This window comes from Cebidichthys violaceus, unplaced genomic scaffold (assembly GCF_023349555.1).
Source record: "Cebidichthys violaceus isolate CVI_PGR_0920_01 unplaced genomic scaffold, fCebVio1.0.p SCAF_149, whole genome shotgun sequence".
Lineage (NCBI taxonomy): Eukaryota > Metazoa > Chordata > Actinopteri > Perciformes > Stichaeidae > Cebidichthys > Cebidichthys violaceus.
The window spans coordinates 38,705-58,206 of NW_027176317.1; the positions used below are offsets into that span (position 1 = coordinate 38,705).

The following is a 19,502-nucleotide window of genomic DNA, read 5'->3' on the forward strand; positions in this document are numbered from 1 at the left end:
TGAACAATAAAATTGTTTTATTAATAATAATAATAATTTTTCCACCACAATAAAATTTAACAAAGGCTCACTAGAAAAGTGTTGACTTCTGTGTTCTGTACAGTAGATACAGTACATTGTAAAACTGGCCGCGGCGTGGCACAGCAGCGCATTCAACCCCCCCCAATATTATTCAAACATTTTTCCACATTATTTACAATTAAAATCCACAATAAAACCCAGCTGGCAAACGTCACAGAAATACAGCGCAGCTTCACGCTAACAGCGGCTAACAGCGACCTCCCGGTAGAAGCGCGGAGAAATGAGCTAGTAGGCTACCTGGCTAGCATTGGTAACGAGCTAGCAGGCTAGTTAGGCTACAGGTGCTTTCACACGTTTCTGAATGCTACCAAGAGGTCAGTTAAAACCAGACTTCATGTTCCTGTGTGACTGCAGCCTGTTATAATAAACTTTTAAAAAACAAATAAAAACACTATCTCCTTCCGTACTTATTGTGTGGAAGTTAGCTTCTCTTGTTGCCCTTCTGTTCACTTGCTTTCTGCTTTCTGTCTCACCTTCTGACCCGTCTGTCTGTTTGAGCAGCTAGCTCTTAGCTAGCTTTGTAAAGGAATGCACTTTGGTAGATTCAAACCAAATGCCCAGGGTGTTAGTCACAACAATGACAACAGTAATAATCATAAAAACAATGATAACTGAGCAGTCTGAGGTACCAACATGAGAAAAGAAAGAAGTAGGGATGCACCGATTGAGATTTGTTTGTATATAAAAGTGAGAGAAAATGTCGCAACGATGAATACAACGTTGTATTCTTTATGAAAAACACAACAGGTGAAAGTTAGCCCTATTTATATTTGTAATCGCTTTTACATTTAATTACATTTATGTGACACAATAAGAGTGTTTGTGTTGGGCTATGCAAGTACGGAAACATTCTTGTCATTAAAAGTTGTGTAGCATGTGAAAGGTTATATTAAAGGTTGTTTTTATAAATTTGTGCTCACTCAAAGATAGTGTAATGAACGACTGAATGACTTTAAAACTGTTGTTGTTTTTTTACAATGATTTCTTTGTTTCCCTGGCACAATAAGGGGAAAACAAATAACAACAAAAACAAAAGAAACAACATCAACAAAACACAGATTTGTACAATCGGTGCATCCCTTTGCTTTAAAAAAAACCAACACATTAATGCTAACGGCTAGCAGGTTTAAACTTGTAACATGCTACTAACGGTCAGTTAGCAGTAGGCTACTGTTAGCTTCACTGTAGAGAAAACAAACGTCAGTGCAGCAGCTAGCGGCTGGACGCTAGCGGTCGATCGGCTAGTGTTAGCTTAGGCCTGTCGTCAGCAGGCCCCGAGGCGACAGTTGGCTGATATGTGTCTGTACATTGTGCAGCCATGTTTTTCAACCCCCCCCCCCCCCCAACACACACACGCACACACTTTATGTCAGTGTTAATCAGTTTAAAGCTACAACATGTGGTTGGTGCATTGGCCTGGTTCTGTAAACAATATGGAAGCACATTTCAACCAGGAAAATACAACACTAATTGTTATAAAGGACAATAACAAATAATGATAAATCAAAATGATGGAAAACTAAGTGAATATTCTTCTTTTTAAGTATAAATGTCAATAAATTTCTGACTAACCTATAAGATAGTGGATCAAAATGATGATTTAGTAATTTATAGTGATGACTTTAAGTTAAAACACAATTATTTAATGAGTCAAAATTGTAATGTGTAATATCAGACGAGGACTGAACATTTTTTTAAAAATCTAAATATATTTAATTTAATTATTTTATAATTTAAATATTTGTTCAATGTTTTGTGTGCGTTTAGCATAAAGAGGCTATAACTCACATCTAATCGTGCAGCCCTGTGTTGAAAACATTGTAATATTGCGTCATAATTTTGATTAACCTGGAGTATCTTTTATCCTTCCTAACTTCATACATATACCTCTTTTCCTGTTGGTAATGGGCTTCCATACAACACCCCCGTTCAGCAGCCGCTATATATGCTGCATTCAAGACAGCTGGGAAAATCAAGTCTCCAGCCTCTTGGCCTGTATTGTTTTTATGTATTTTTATTCATATTACATCAACAGAAACAAACCTTCAGATTCTCAATAATTAAATTCCTCAATTTTTATTGGTTTGTGTTCAATTGTTTAAAACAGAACTAGATTTAGTGCAATTTTTAAACACTTGTTAAATAATTATTTAAATATTTTTTTGCTGATGTGGCAGCTTTAAATGAGCCGTGAGGCAACAAAAATCACTTAAAAATCAAAGATTAGCTTCATGGTCACACTTCTTTTGGGGGGGGGGGGGGGGGGGGGGGTGTTAGTGAGGTCAGAGGTTCACATGGTGTCTTTGGGCTTTTTGCTGAAAACAAATCTAGGAAGCCGCCTTTGGCCGCCGAAAACTCTCTTTTGACACGAGTCTCAATGACATCATCGTGAAACGACACTAACTGACTTCACTGTAAATGTTGCTGTGTGTGTGTGTGTGTGTGTGTGTGTGTGTGTTGGGCGGGTTGTGTCATGGCGACGAGATACTGAAGGCACAAAGTTACGACTCTCAGCACTCTCTTTTAAAAAAAAAAAAATGTTAAAAAAAACACAATCAACCAATCAAAATCCTTAGAAAACAAACATCAGAAAAGGACCAGCAGGTAGTGTTTTTACATCATCAGGTCCTCCTGTGCAGCACGTCACTGTTGTCCCACAGCTCCTCCTCCTCCTCCTCCTCCTAGTATGACTCGACTTCCTGTGGGTGCGTTCAGGTACAGTTGTTTTTTAATGTCGATATAGGTTTGTGTGAGTGTGAGGGAACAAGCTTTAAGAAAACCCTCTCGTTACGTCGACACACACACACACACACACACACACACACTGCTACATACAACACGCACACACATTCAAGTATACAGCATGAACTGCACATCATAGTAAATATGTAATTAGAGTAATAAATATTAAAATTGTTGTAAATAAATAACTCCCCACCCTCTCCCAGATCACATTGATAGCTCATCTAAACATTATTGTAACTGTGTTGTTTTATTTGTATCTGTATCTCTGTCGTACACACAAACTCTGTGTACTTGTACTACTAGTACTTATTGTTTGTAAATTGTATGTTTGATAGCATCAGGACCCAGTCACACCAGGAAGTGGCAGAGCGACTCCTTCATGTTGATGTTAGCGACAACGCTAGGAATACTGGCTCCTCCGGTTCAGGGTTTTTTGAAGGAGGCGGGAGCGGTATCCCAGCATGCATTGCACAAGACCCAGGCTAAGACAGGGTACAACAACAATGTGTTTTTGTTTACTCACTTTAGCGTTTCCTCTAGATGGTTGGTGAGTATTAATAAGTAAGATAAACACCTTACAATTGTTTAATGGCAGCTGACTGGAGCATTAGCGACATTAACTGGTACTAATATCCGCATATCGGTAGTGGATATAATTTAAGCACACCTGTATCACAACCAGGAGACAACCTCCAGGTCTGAAAAGTGAAGTCAATGCTTCATGTGTTAAAGCTGCATTCTCTCTAGTGTCCACCAGGGGGCGACTCCTCTGGTCGTATAGAAGTCTAGTCTAAAATGACTCTACTTCTCTCTTGATTTATTCCCTCAGTAAACATTGTAAACATGAGTTTATGGTCTCAATCTCTAGTTTACAGTCTTCTTCAATACAGCATGATGTTCATTTAGTACATTATGCTCCATTTAGAGTCAAACAGACCATAAAGCAGGGGATGCTTTAGGGGCGGGGCTACACGGTTGATTGACAGGTCTCTACCACGGCGTTGTCCCTGTTTTCGTCTTAACTCTTTCACAGTGTTTTTTTACTTCATCAAAGTTAATTGTAACATTTTGGTCGCTTAAAAAACGTCTTCATTCAGCGTTCGGTTGTACTAAGCTCCGCCCTCTCGTGTCACTAATGGTTGCAAATAACCAAGATGGCCGACTCAGACTTGAGAACGGGTGATGTCACGGTGACTACGTCCACTTCTTCTATTCAGTCTGTTGTCACTAACTAACCGCAACACATACTGATGTGACTGGACCCCTTTTTAAATGTTATTATTTGTTAGTTTTAGTGAATGTGTTTAGTGTCTTTAATTCTCTCAGAAGTGTTTATTACGTTGAGAGAAACCCTGAATTGAAACTGAAGCACCGTCGACTATCAGTCACATGCTAACGTAGCGTTAGCTACAGAGGTTCTACCTCTTTGTGACCGTAGATATTGTGAATGTGCTGCTCACGAGGCTTTAGTCCCAAATAAAACTACAATATCTTCACCTTTACTTCAAGTCTAAATAATCAAATCTTTGCTCTGCTTATTTGAAAAAAGACATTCAGCTCTGGATGCTACGTCGCCTTTTTCCTCCTCCTCCTCTTACTTCATTCTTTTCTTTTCATTTAACAAGAATTCATGAAAGTAATCATTTAACAATGGCTATAAATATTAAAATATTGTCTTTAAATGGTCCTGAATGGCCAGAAGTAGTCTGTCAATTACACAGACAACCATCATATTGTTATTTTAGCTTTTTATAATCTTGTTTTTGCAGTTATGACCGGTCAAATATATCAGAATCATTTTCTGAATCTTGGTTTAGCTAATTAAATACTAGCGGTCAAACTGCAGCTACTTATTAATTATTTTTAGACTTTGGTTGCTTACATTTCCATTTCTTTTCACATCAGAGTCCTTTACATTTTAACATGACTTATAACTTGTCCATAAAACTGCCCTTTGCTCGTCTCTATCTTCACAGCCATTTTGCATCCCTAATAATCAGATTTGTTTAATTAAATAGGGAACAAAATGGTGTGATGTAACCCAAACATACTTTTTTAAGCTCCCTTCTCTTCCTGCGAACCTTCTGAAAACTAAAAAAGCTTAAAAACTCTAAATCTGTGCTTCGTAAGGCTGGGCAGTGCTAACAGGCTATGGCTAAAAAAAAGGCTAAGGCTAGCCACCAGACTGCCAAAAAAAGGCAAATAGTTAGCCAGCTATGGCTAGCTGACTGATTTAAAAAGTTTGTAAATTGGTAGCAAAGGGACACCTTAACACAAACAAATAAACTGTCTAACAACTAACCAGTGGTTATTAGCCAGCTAACAGTTAGCCAGCTGACAGGCACTAAGCTAGCATGGTAGCAAAGGCTAGCTACACACTGTAAAAACAACAGCTAGCTAAGAAAGTTAGCCAGCTAACAGGTTGATGGTTCAGTTAGGATTGATTAACTGTCATTTAAGTAATGACAAGTGCCCCACCTATGTTCTCCTAAACTGAAACGTAACAAAAATGATTTCATAGTGATACGACGAAAGATTAGCATGCTAATCTTTGCGTTTTTTGCAGCTGTTACGTAAGTATTACGAGGCTGTATCCGACTTGTTTGTCAGCAGATAAAACCTTGTAAGACTAAGATTATAAGAAAGTTGTTTTTGGTGTCGATTTGTCAGCTTACAAAAAAATTCTGTGGTAAAAACATAAAAAAGAAGCTTTGTTCCCTCCGTCAGCACCATGTTTGTTGACGTGTTTTTGAGTGTTTGGAGCTACAGAGTGGAGTGAGCTGATTGTCTGAGCAGCCTCACAATCATTTAAAAACCTGTGTGGTCACTTCCTGTCTCGCTGCTCACAATGTGTGTCTTGTTTTTTCTGAGAATTTGAGGAGGCTGAACACGTCCCACTTTGTCAATAAGGTTTTCCTTCAGCTCGGCTCTACATCCCAGCCCTGGAACACCCCGACGCTAAGTTTTCCACGACTCTGCGTTCGTGTCCTGAACGCACCCCCCCAACAACAACGACGTCGCCGCTAAGACCAGCGTGAAACGAACAAAGTGCTTCCTTCAAAACTGGACGAACCAGGTTTCATTCCGGCTGGTTTGCTCACAGCTTTCACCAACTCCCACCACAGCAAGCGTGGTGGTGGTGGTGGGGGGGGGGGGGGGGTGCGGTCACTCTCAGCTGACCAGTTTGGGCAGCACCGTCCTGGGCTGGATGTTTCCGTTGGCGTCGGTGATCGCTGCCAAGTTAGTCCTGGTTTTGGAGGAGGAGGAGGACATGGTGGTTGAGGAGGAGGTGGCGAGCTTGGATATGGAGGTGACGGCGCCGTCGGTGGTGGTGCGCTTGGAGGAGGAGGACGAGGTCTTTTCCATTGCGGTGGTGCCCGTCGGCGGCTTGGGGAGTCGCCTCCTCAGCCACGGGTGGCGCAGCGCCTGGCTGGGCGTCATCCTGAGCGTCGGGTCCCACTCCAGACACTGCTTGAGGAAGTCCAAGAACAGCGGGTCGTCGCCGCCCTTCAGCGCTGCGCTCCAGTCCTTGCTGCCCGGCGCGCCACGTACCTTCCCGCGCCGCGAGCGGCCGGCGTTCAGCACGGTGGTGCCGTCGGGCAGCGTGGTGACGGTGCAGTACCGCGGGTAGCCTTTAGACGACACAAAGTTCTTGGCTCTCTTGGAGCCGTCCAGGAGCTTCTGGCCGGGCATGCCCAGCAGCTCGATGATGCACGCCAGCTGGTCGGCTTCGTCTTCGCCCGGCAACAGCGGGTAGCCGGTCAGCAGCTCGGCCAGGATGCAGCCCAGGGACCACATATCGATGGGCATCCCGTACCTGGAGCCTGGAGGGCAACGATTGAACAGTTAAGATCTGGATTCATACAAAATTATGCTAATTCATACTTAATATTCCCACCGATCATTTCTCAATCAGTTTTAACTAAGTCACTGTGAAAGACTTAGTTAGGTTTAGGAAAAGATCATGAAATATTTCGTTAGGTTTAGAAAATATGCTGAAATACTTAGTTAGATTAGAGTAAAATACATAGTTAGGTTGAGGTGAAATACTTAGTTAGGTTGAAGTGAAATACTTAGTTACTGTTTTTTAAGTGGATGACACAAAATAATTTAGTGGAATATCGACGGATTAGAATATTATCTTTCGTTGTTTTAGTTGATGAGAACATCCTGGTTAACTTACCTAGAATGACCTCTGGTGCTCTGTAGAACCTGGACTGGATGTAGGTGTAAACTCTCTGATGTTCATAACAGCTGGAACCAAAATCTATGACCTGGAGACAGAAAGGATGGTTTTAACAGATGGATTATAATAGACACAAAGAGGTAAAAAACACCATTCTCTGTCCCACCTTGATGCCGCTGCGTCCCTGCTGCTTCAGCAGGATGTTCTCCGGCTTCAGGTCGCAGTGGATGATGCGGTTCTTGTGCAGCGAGTCCAGACACTGCAGGATGGAGTGGGCGAACTTCCTGACCAGCGGGAGGCTGAAGCCCTGGAACTTGTTCTTCTTGATGAGCTCGTACAGGTTCATGCTGAGCAGCTCGAAGGTCATGCAGATGTGGTTGCGGAAGGTGAAGTTCTCCAGCATGTGGATCACGTTCATGCTGGAGTCCTTGTCCTGCTTCCTCAGGTGCTCCAGGATGCGGATCTCCTCCGCCGCCTGCCGGTGGAAGCGCTTCTCGTTGCGGACCATCTTCAGGGCCACGTGGGTCTGAGACCGGTGGTCGAAGGCCTTCACCACCTGGGGACGAGGAACACATGGTACAGAATAAACTGTTACTCTAATGTGGTCAATTCTACAGATGATGGTATTCAGAGGAGAGGAGGAGGAGGAGAGGAGGAAGAGTGGAGAGGAGGAGGAGAGGAGGAAGAGAGGAGAGGAGGAGGACCGACAGGAGAAGAGAGGAGGAAGATAGGAGAGGAACAGCAGAGTAGTACCAAGAGAAGAGAAGAAAGGAGGAACAACAGGACAGGAGAAAAGAGGAGGAGGAGAGGAGGAGGTGGACCAACAGGAGAAGAGAGGAGGAGGAGGACCGACAGAGAAGAGAGGAGGAGAGGACAGGAGGAGGAGGACCGACAGGAAAGGAGGAGGAGGAGGACAAACAGGAGAAGAGAGGAAGAAGATAATAGAGGAGGAGGAGAGGAGAGGAGGAGGAGAGGAGAAGAAGAGGAAAGGAGGTGGAGGACCAACTGGAGAGGAGGAGAGGAGAGGAGGAGGACCGACAGGAGAGGAGAGGAGGAAGATAGGAGAGGAAAAGCAGAGTAGTACCAAGAGAAGAGAGGAAAGGAGGAACAACAGGACAGGAGTGGAGAAGAGGAGGAGGAGGACCGACAGGAGAAGAGAGGAGGAGGAGAGGAGGAGGAGGACTGACAGGAGAAGAGAGGAAGAGGAGAGGAGAGGAGGACCGAGAAGAGAGGAGGAGGGGAGGACCGGAGGAAGATAGGAGAGGAGGAGCAGAGGAGTACCAAGAGAAGAGTGGAGAGGAGGAACAACAGGAGAGGAGTGGAGGAGGAGGATTGGCAGGAGAGGAGAGGAGGACCATTAGAGGAGGAGAAGAGCAGGAGGGGGAGGAGAGGAGGACCAAAAGAAGAGAGGAGAGAAGGAGGAGGAGGATAATCAGTAAAAAAGAGGAGAGGAAAATCAAGAGAAGACAGAAGAAGAGGACCATCAGAGGAGAGTAGTAGTACTACTAGTAGTACACCAGTAGTAGTACTACTAGCAGTACACCAGCAGTAGTACTGTTACTACCTGTCCGAAGCTGCCCTTGCCGATGACTTTAAGGACTTCATAGCGGTAGGAGATGTGGTCGTGAGGAACGTGGATGTAGGATCCCTGGTCGTCGTCGTAGCCGCCATTGTTGGCTCCGCCCATAACCCCCGACCTCTTCTTAGCATTCGGACCCACGAAATACACTGAAGAGGAGAAGAAGAAGGAGAGGAAGAAGAAGAAGAAGAGAGCGATGACTCACCGATCACATTACTGATTGGCTATCTGTTGGGAAGTTCAGAGCCGCTCACCTTCTGGGTAGCTGAACACCTCGTGGTGCTCCAGAGACGACATCTTGGACATGAACTGCTTCATGGCCTGCTCCGGGGACAGGAAGGACGGCTTCGGCTTCACCTCCGTCGACTTGGTGGAGGAGGCGCTGCCCTGCCGGCAGTGGTGGGGGGGCTCCGGGGCCGGGGGGGGCTGCTGCCTGTCTGTCTGTCTGTCCGGCAGAGGGAGGCCCGGCCTGGTGGAGCCCAGAGGAGCCAGACCGTTGGGCTGGGAGGTCAGAACGGGACGCTTGTTGGTGTTCTCCTCGTACAGATGAGAGGCCGACTGGACGGACTCAGACATGGTGGCTTTAGAGCCTCCCTGAGGAGGAGAGGAGAGTGGTTAGAGGAGGAGGAGGAGACATCAAGAGGAGGAGCATAAGAGGAGGAGGAGAACAAGAGACTTCAGAGGAGAAGAAACACAAAGACACAGAGTATGAGAAGGAGGAGGAGAAAAGGAGGATGAAGGACGAGGATTGACAGGAGAGGAGACAAAAGAAGGATCAACAGAATAGGAGGAGAGGGGGAGGAGGAACACAGGTAGACCAAGAAAAGAGAGGAAGGGAGGAGGAAGAGAGGACCAACAGAAGAAGACAGGAGAGGAGGAGGATGAGGACCAACAGAAGAAGACAGGAGAGGAGGAGAAGGAGGACCAACAGAAGAAGACAGGAGAGGAGGAGGATGAGGACCAACAGAAGAAGACAGGAGAGGAGGAGGACCAACAGAAGAAGACAGGAAAGGAGGAGGAGGACCAACAGAAGAAGACAGGAGAGGAGGAGGACCAACAGAAGAAAACAGGAGAGGAGGAGGATGAGGACCAACAGAAGAAGACAGGAAAGGAGGAGGAGGACCAACAGAAGAAGACAGGAGAGGAGGAGGACCAACAGAAGAAGACAGGAAAGGAGGAGGAGGAGGAGGAGGAGGAGGACCAACAAAAGAAGACAGGAGAGGAGGAGGACCAACAGAAGAAGACAGGAGAGGAGGAGGATGATCAGAAGAGGAGGAGGAAGGAGACACATGAGGCAAAGATATGTGAAATTCAAACCTGAAGAAGAACAAACTATGAACGGTTTGGTGAACGATGTTCTTGAACACAACACCAGAGCCTCTCCACTGGTTGTGGATAATTAATAATGTGTCACCTGGTTCACTCTAATCAACAATAACAGAGAGACAATGAGACAGAGAGACAGCTGTCTCTCTCTCTCTCTCTCTCTCTCTCTCTGTCTCTCTCTGTCTCATTGTGTCTCATCTCACTCAGCGAGTCACTCCCTGTCGCTGTGGTGACCAGCACACCTGGGTCCTTTCAGATAACAAGAGGGGTACACACACACACACACACACACACACACACACAGCATTTCTTTGAACTGGGCGGCACTGTGTGTGTGTGTGTGTGTGTGTGTGTGTGTGTGTGTGTGTGTGTGTGTGTGTGTGTGTAATCTGGTCAGTGAGGATTAATGTGTCAAAACAAGGAAGTGAGTCAAGAGATAAAATTCAAACACAAACACACACACACACACACACACACACACACACACACACACACTCTCTCTCTCTCAACATGTTTTTGTCTCACCGTACGAAAAAATGTCTGCAACGTATTATTTTTGATAATTATTGATTAATCTACCAATAATTATCTACACTAAAATAAAATATTTGAATAAAAAAATAATATAGAATAATATCAAAAATATAAATAGATATTGTGTAGTAACAAATAATATGAATTAATACATACAAATGTTTAAAAAAAATCATAAAAATTCCCATCAAAACTTAACTGACAGTCCTTTTATAATCAATTTATTACAAACAGTACTAAATGTATTAAACATAATTAAATATTTGATTTGATGCATTGGTCACATTGTGCTTTCTCTTTACAGTAATTCATCATAAAATAACTTATTTCCCAACAGGAAAACGTCCCAGTTTATATTAAAATATTACCACTACAATAAATAGTACTACTGTTAATACTTATACCTCTACAACTACGACCACTGCTGTTAAAACTTCTGACATTTCAGGGTCATCAGAGGTTCTACAATCTGCTCGGTGCAATAAATTTGCCGCCTCGCCCGTTAAAAATAAGACGATTGATTGACAAAGAATAAATAAATAACATCTTACGGGAAAAAAACCTGCTAATGCTAACAGTCACTAATGGAGTAAACAAATGCTGTATCAGTTCCTTTAAACCATTAGTCCGTGTGTGTGTGTGTGTGTGTGTGTGTGTGTGTGTGTGTGTGTGTGTGTGTGTGTGTGTGTGTGTGTGTGTGTGTTTGTGTGTGTCCGTCCTTCACGCCACCCTATAAACCAATCAGCTGTTTAAAGCCTCCCGGAGCAGAGGGCTATTATTAGCCACTTGGCTACAGTCGACTCTTCCTGCTGCTCAGGCTCATATACAGTAGTTTCACGGCGCTAACGGCATGCTAACACGCTAACGGCAGAACAAAGAAAAACAAAACGGCCTTAAATCAGCGGACCAGACGGCAGCGAAGTGTCTACAGATGCTGAGTGTGAAATATGAAGGAGCTACGTGGAGCTCAGCTTCCCTGAAAGCTGTATTTATACGTGTTATACGTGTATTTATACGTGTATTTATACGTGTATTTATACGTGTATATTTAGAGTCCTAAAACCCAGAAATGAGTCTGTATTGTTGCACTTCCTGTCTGACTGCTTTTACGTGCTAATATTTAACTATTATTATGAATATGACAACGTTTTAGATTTGATAGGGCTCATGTTAACAGCATATTATGGGAGCCGACACCTGTGAGACCCAGAACGTACTGCTGGACCCGCTGGAGGGAAGGGAGGCAACGGGAGAACCAGAACCAGGACCGAGAGGGTCAGACTGTCGGAACCTGCTGCAGTAGAATGACAGGTTTTCTAAAGGGACTCTGGTGCTCAGAGACACTATCGCTTTAGTCCACAGGGGGCGACAGAGTCACCACTACATGAAAGTACTTTGTCGTAATTTGAAGCTACATTGTCTCTTTAGATCCTTTGTAGTTTGGGGACTCGGTCGGTTATTGAGGCCGACAGAGTGAGACGCGTTCGTACCGTCAGGACGTTGTGGTTGTTGTTACGAAGTCGCGGCAGAGCGACGGGCGACGTCGTCTGAGAGCCACCGTGACCCGGAGAGAAGACCGGCTCGCCCGCTTTGCCTGGAAACAAAACAGAAGAAACCATTCAGAGGAGAAGGGAACCAGCAGCCCGGGGTTCAACGTACTTAAGATAAGGTCGATGAACATTTGTAGAAAACAGAGAAACAGCAACAAACTGGAGCCATAAATGACTGAAACAATTAAACGTTAATCAAAATATAATCATACTTGTACTGTTGTGTGTTTTTCAGTGGTAGAAAGTAACTAAGTACATCTACTCAAGTGTACTTAAATGCAATTTTGAGGTACTTGTACTTCCATAATATGTTATACTTCTACTCCACTACAACTCACAGTACTTTTTACTGGAACACATTTATTTTACAGCTTTAGTTCCTTTTGTTTTTACAAACAAAACATACGATCAGCTTATTAAATATGATGCGTTGTTACAGATAAAAACGTCCCTGAATAGCGAGTACTTTTGCTACTTTAAGTACATCTTACTAATAAAACTTTTACTCTAGTAGAATAGTGAATGAAGGACTTAGTAACAGAGTATTTTCACAGCGTGGTACTGTTACTAAAGTGTGTGTACTTCTTCTGGTATATTTTTCAGCATCTTAACTGCCAACTCAAACCCGGCGTTTAGCGTAGCTTAGCACAAAGACTGGAAGTGGGGGGAAACTGCTAGCGTGTTTGTGATTAGACGCCGATACATTTCTTGTATATATCGAACAGAAGAGAGATCTAAAAAGAGCTCCGACCAGCAGAGGACATGATGTATCCGTCGATGCCCCCCCCCCCTCAACATACCAAATACCACATGACATGAACACCACCTAAAGAGGTTAGTGTTTCGTAACAGGCGTATCAGGAACGGGCTCGTCAAGCTCCCAAAATACTGGAAAGTGGCTGGAATCCTGCGACAGACGGCTGTGTTTTCATAGAGAGACGTTGGACCACATTTAGACCGTTATGTTAGAAATGTGTCGGCATAATGTGGCCTCTGGAACTCTATTTCTACTAAAATGAGTGCGCAGAAGCAGGTTGTTTGAACACTGGGAAACCTGAAGGCTATAGACGTCTTTCATGTTGCCAGCAGACGAGTGTGTCTTTATGTTTTTATGAAGAAAATAGGGTTCTTGAACAGTGAAAATGTTACGGTGGTTACTATTTATTTTTACTTATTCAGTCGTTCTTCAAACCAGGTGGTTGTTGGAACAGTGGAGAGACGAACAAAGACGGTTTTGATGAGTTTATTTTGGTTTCTATCCAATTTGAATGTTTGAAGTTTGAAGCAAGCAAGATGAAGTTGCAGTTTTTGTCATTGGAGTCCGGTGGCTTTGATGTTCAGTCATAACGAACCGGTTCTTTTCACGTCTAACTCTGAGAATTGACGGTTTATATCGACTAAACCTGGTGATTGTTGGAAACAGTGGAGAGACAAACCAAAGACAGTACTTTTAATTTCTGTGTAGTTTAAATGAAGTACGTCTCGATTATCAGCACTAGTTCTGTCAACGGAGTCCTGTGGCTTTGAGCAAGAGATGTTTTGCGCGGTAATAAATTAAAATTGTTCTATTTCGTCTATTATATATTCACTTCAACCAGCATCACATTGTCACCTTTTCTACCTTTAGCAATGCATTTGTTGTTAACCCTAAATATCCAGTTAACTACACAATATACTGCTTTTTTTCTGCACAGTTACTTTATTAAAGTAGATAAATGTCACTGTCAATATAAACCCTACACACTGGATATAGACATCTTTACATAATCATCCAGTCCATCTATTCAGTATATTCTTTACAACTTACAGAACACTTGACTTGTATGTAAACATTTTTTATTTATATTTTATTGTTTATCGGTTCTTTATATATAACATTTAGAATTGCACCTATTCTTCACTACTCGTGTCTTTTCTTTACCTTTAAATGTCCAGATTTGTTGTCCTTGTTATTTCTATGTCTCATACTTAGTCAATAACACTGATTGTGATTATATCTGCCAGTTATATTAAAGTAATTACTACAGAGATCACGGCACCTTTAAATATGATGCAGTCCAGTTCCACATCGCTGACAATCACAACTTCTAAAACAAACATGTAGATGAATTAAAACCTCTCAGACATTATCTTTTTAAAAAGGTAGAATTAGGTTTAACAGGTGTACCTAATAAAGTGGCCACCGGCTGTTTATCTTAACTGACATGAACTGGACCGGCCTCAGACCCCCTGATGGACCAGACTGACCCGGTCTACGGAGGACGAAGGTTCTAACACAGCCCGATAATCCTCGTTATCTCCTCGCACCTCGCTTCCTTTGTCCTTCGACCACAACACGACACGACACCGAAGGGTTAAACATCTTATTAGTGACGATGGGTGTTGTACTTTGACACCGTTCTTATCGGGTTCTGCCTCACAATCACAACTCGACACAAAACAACACCACTTCAAAGAAAAATGACTTCACTCTCAGTTCTTAACCTGCGTTCCAATGTTAACTGTTGCGTTGATACATATTAAATATGAGATTTCTGCTGCAATTAACACTTAAATATCCGTTCATTTGTTCAGAGCAGAAAGTGACTTAATCAGTTTACTATTAAATATGACCGAGAGGCAGCAAATCCTCACATCTGAGGTGCATTTTTTCACTATTTCTAAATGAAAATATTATTAAAATATTTGGTAATTATTTCCTCCTCCAAAGGACTCTCAACACTTTTGAACACTGCCTCTAAAAATTATATTTAACTGAATTTAAAATTAATTTCAAGCACAATTTGGCTCCTCATCATCAGGTACATATTTATTACCATATAAGCTATAATATTTTGAAGTATTTATGCATCAAATCACACTCTTTTTTCTTTCTTTTGAATGTTAAAATTCTTAAGTTTGACTCAGGAAATACCCACACTGCATGAACGAAGCTAAAGTTGGTCTAACCAACGTTAAACTGGGCCTTTAAAATGTAAAATATTAAATCTTAAATGCATATTGAGACACAGAAACATCAGCCATAAATAAAAAAAGACAAAATACACAATCAGACCACAACAAACTAATAATAAAACACGTTCCATCACGTCTTTGTGGTTGGATATTTGTCCCGCCCCTCCTCCACTGTGATTGGACGGCTGGGTAAAATGTGACAGTGACGAGCTCAGCGTTTTAACATCAAAGTGTTCAACACTCGGCGACCAGAAACAAACAAAAAACGTCATGCAGCACCCCTTATTATTATTATAAATTATTAGTCGATAAAACAACAGAATGGCGTCTTCAAATAGCTGTCCAAAACACAACGATATTCAGTTCACTTTCATAAAACTCTATGGGAACCAGAAATGCTTAAAAAGATGGATAAAGAGATTTTTTTAATCTTAAAAGAGTCAGGTAAGACGTCCCGATGAAAACATGTTTGACATTTTAATATCCGCTTGTAAAAAAAGCGAATATTAATAACATTTATGTTCTGCAAAGGATTACTTGTTCTCTTTGTCTTCAGAAAAGAGATTAAAAAATATGTAAAAAAAATAGATTAAAAATAGATAAAAAATGTTACTAAAATAAATAAGATAAGATAAAATTGCCCTAGGGCTGATATTTTGTAATTTAAGCTACTGTACCAAAATAAAGAAATAGAAAAAAACCATCTAAAAGTTAGTAATCAATTATCAAAATTACTCCGATATAAAAATGACAAAAAGTCAGAAAATGTTGACATTTGAGAGCCGTGGTTTGGATTTCTCTCTTCAAAACTGATTTAATTGATTCATTATTAAACAAATGTTGAAGCTGGTGGGCGGATGAAGCTTTATTAAGACCTCTGACGACTACAGAACCGTCTTCACCTGCACAACACAACACACCTGAACCTGAATGAAAGTCAAACCCTCACAGGCCACCGTCCAGCTGGACGCTCTCTGCTCTCTAATCTCACATTAATCCCGCTAACGAGCTGTAACACCGTGACGCATCAAACTGCAGCATCAGCACAAAAACAACACGCTCGCTGTAATCTGATAATGACCGACGATCAATACGTCTATACAGTATATATATATATATATATATATGTATATATATATATATATATAAAATACTTGTTATCAATACGTCTATACAGTTACAAATATTCACAACAAAGAAGCTGGAATTAGATGATTTTTACTTATTTTTTCCTTAAAGAATTACTCAAAACAGTTGGGGATTAATTCAATATTTGATAATTAACCGTTGTACAACAGCGGTACAATCTCAATGTCGTGTTTTTTAGCTCTAAAAGTGACACGGAAACATTTAAACTGCTGTTATCAGATCACAAACAATCAGCTGATGTGTTTGCAGATAACACAGTTGTATACTCTCCATTGTTATGTATATTTGACCTACTGAAAATATTCCTATTTTATTTGTATAATCATTATAATAGTTATTTCTAATAATAATTTGGCATCGCCACAGACGGTGAACTTATATTGTAGTTATTATAATAAAGTACAGATGAGATCAGCCTGAAAAACTTCCAGTATTGCTGGTTTCAAACCGGCTGTGCAGTATTTTAACGAGACTGTACTCTGTACTCCTGTACTCTGTACAGTACATGCTGATAAAGTACCAGGAATCCCTGCTGCAGAGAGCACGTTGCAGTATTCCCCCCCCCCCCCCCCCCCCCCCGACAGATGCACGCCAGCAGAGTGGAAACGCGACGTGCTGAATGTGAACTCGAGACCGAGCTGGGAATGCCAGAGCGCCCGGAGAGCTCGCCCGGCATGCTGCTCGACAGGACGTGTGGGGTTTAAAAAGAATGAAAAAATCTGCAGCAACGTGACACATGCAGCAGAAAAAACTCAACTACAAAATCTAGAAAGCTTCATGTGTTAAAGCTGCATTCTCTCTAGTGTCCACCAGGGGGCGACTCCTCTGGTTGTATAGAAGTCTAGTCTAAAATGACTCTACTTCTCTCTTGATTTATTCCCTCAGTAAACATTGTAAACATGAGTTTATGGTCTCAATCTCTAGTTTACAGTCTTCTTCAATACAGCATGATGTTCATTTAGTACATTATGCTCCATTTAGAGTCACACAGACCATGAAGCAGGGGATGCTTTAGGGGACGGGGCTACACAGTGATTGACAGGTCTCTACCACGGCGTTGTCCCTGTTTTCAAAGTTAATTGTAACATTTTGGTTGCTTAAAAAACGTCTTCATTCAGCGTTCGGTTGTACTAAGCTCCGCCCTCTCGTGTCACTAATTGATCGACAGGTCTCTACCAGAATATGGTCACTTCCTGTTCACTGGTTGCAAAAAAAACAACATGGCCACGGCCAAAACACCAAACTTCAGGCTTCAAAACTGTAGTCCACCAACCACATCTATTCAAACTGTAGAAAGCATGCTAGTTATGTTAGCAGGACATGCTAACTAAATAACTAAATATACTCAATATCTTTTGCTCAATATTTATTTTGTGATCAAATCATTTTGGGTGTGTTTGGTTGATATATTCACTATGTATTGTCAACATTAGTACATCAAATCTAAGTGTTATAGTGTTTGATGTCGTATAAAACTGGGACACAAAAGCAGCAGAAACTGTCACCAGAGAAACAGAAACACCGGCTGCAGATTGAAACCACGAATGAACCGGTTATAGAACCACTAATATGGTGAATACATGTGGTAAAGTAGAAGGATGAGACACAGAGAGTTGTATGAGAATCCTGCAAAACACCCAAACATTACATTAAGACTAGTAACTACTACTTAATCCATAAATATAGATAATACTGTACAATCACTACGGTACAAGGTGAAATAAGCTGTAATGTTAATAATACCCAGCAAGCCAACAAAGAACTAATCGTTCTAATATCTGCAAATATTAGAACGACTCATCTCTGAGCTACAATAAGGCATAAATGAATACACAGAGATGTGTTTACAAACATCACTCGACAGCCGGTGAATGATGTCGTCTGTGTTTCAATAAATACTACGTTTGTCTACAACGACACACACACATAATACTACGCAGTGGACTGGTGGTGGTCACATGGTAACCTCTGGTAGTAGTGTTTGCAGTATAATAAAATACATTTACATTATACTTCAGGGTAAAAACAATGGGGTGGAAGTGACAACATGGCTACTTAATGATGTGGAGTAAAAATATACATTAGTGTCTGAAATACTGTAAGAATACTAATGATTAAAAGTACAGTCGACCACCAGGATTACAGGACATTCAACCTTTGTTTCTTTATAATACTTGACTTGTTTCTTTAGATGGTTTGTATAAAGGTAATTAAGTAGTTTATGAATATGAGATATGAATTTTTGCCATTTGGAAGAGTCGGTTGTTTACGTACTCAGACATTTACGGCAGATGTAACGTGCGATTGCAAAGTTTAACCGCGGCGTTAAACGTTGGGGCGTCATGGTGGCCATGCAGTTTAAATAACACGTTACCGTGACGTCCACAATGCAAAGAATCTCTGCTGCGTTTGTGGACTGCCACAAAATTCAGTGATTTCGCCACCGCCATCTTGGATTACAGTCATCGCCATGTTGTTTTTTTCGCAACCAGTGAACAGGAAGTGACCATATCTGGACTGAGGAGGAGTGACATAAAGAGACGACCGTATATACGTCTCTGGTAGAGACCTGTCAATCACTGTGTAGCCCCGCCCCTAAAGCACCCCCTGCTTTATGGTCTGTTTGACTCTAAATGGACCATAATGTACTAAATGAACATCATGCTGTATTGAAGAAGACTGTAAACTAGAGATTGAGACCATAAACTCATGTTTACAATGTTTACTGAGGGAATAAATCAAGAGAGAATTAGAGTCATTTTAGACTAGACTTCTATACAACCAGAGGAGTCGCCCCCTGCTGGACACTAGAGAGAATGCAGCTTTAACACATGAAGCTTTGGCTTCACCCGGCCTTAAATTTGGACAAACTGTAGTACAAAGTATCTTTATACTACAGTTTCTTACACTTTATAACTCGATACATATGGCAATACAGATAAACTAAAAACTAGCCAATGTCACTGACAATGCTATTCGCATTGTCAGTGACATTGGCTAGTTTTTATATTTATTTATATCGATCCGGCTCTAATTGCTATTGACTGTCTGTAACCAAATAAACATTATATATGTATATTTAAACTATCATCAGCATGAATACTAATGTACAGCCTAATAATAAGCTCCCTAACAGCATTAGCACGTTTGTCAAGCTACTACAATAATAAATATATAATAATATAATATATAATAATATAACATATATAATACATATATAATATAATATATATAATTATATATATATATATATATAAAAAACATGATAATATATAAATATATTATATAATATAATATATTATATAATAGTATAATGTAAATGTTATATAATATATAATATAAATAATATATATATTACAATATAAATAATATAAATAATAAATTAGTATATATATTA

At 41.3% G+C, this 19,502-nt stretch overlaps 1 protein-coding gene across 3 annotated transcripts in view; it reads right to left on the reverse strand.

Moving 5' to 3' along the window:
- The window catches only part of dyrk2 (dual-specificity tyrosine-(Y)-phosphorylation regulated kinase 2), a 24,719-nt gene continuing 5,217 nt past the window's right edge, over positions 1-19,502 (reverse strand). For 2 of the 3 annotated variants that reach the window (XM_068709441.1, XM_068709439.1), the window contains exons 2-7: positions 11,942-12,045; positions 8,846-9,185; positions 8,577-8,740; positions 7,179-7,568; positions 7,010-7,100; positions 1-6,650 (exon numbers count right to left, since the gene is read on the reverse strand). In XM_068709441.1, coding sequence (XP_068565542.1) covers positions 5,998-6,650; positions 7,010-7,100; positions 7,179-7,568; positions 8,577-8,740; positions 8,846-9,167 — 1,620 coding nt within the window. In that variant the 5' untranslated portion in view covers positions 9,168-9,185; positions 11,942-12,045 and the 3' untranslated portion in view covers positions 1-5,997. Of the gene's footprint in view, positions 6,651-7,009; positions 7,101-7,178; positions 7,569-8,576; positions 8,741-8,845; positions 9,186-11,941; positions 12,046-14,168; positions 14,656-19,502 lie in introns of those variants that run through there. The other variant, XM_068709440.1, reaches the window with a different exon arrangement.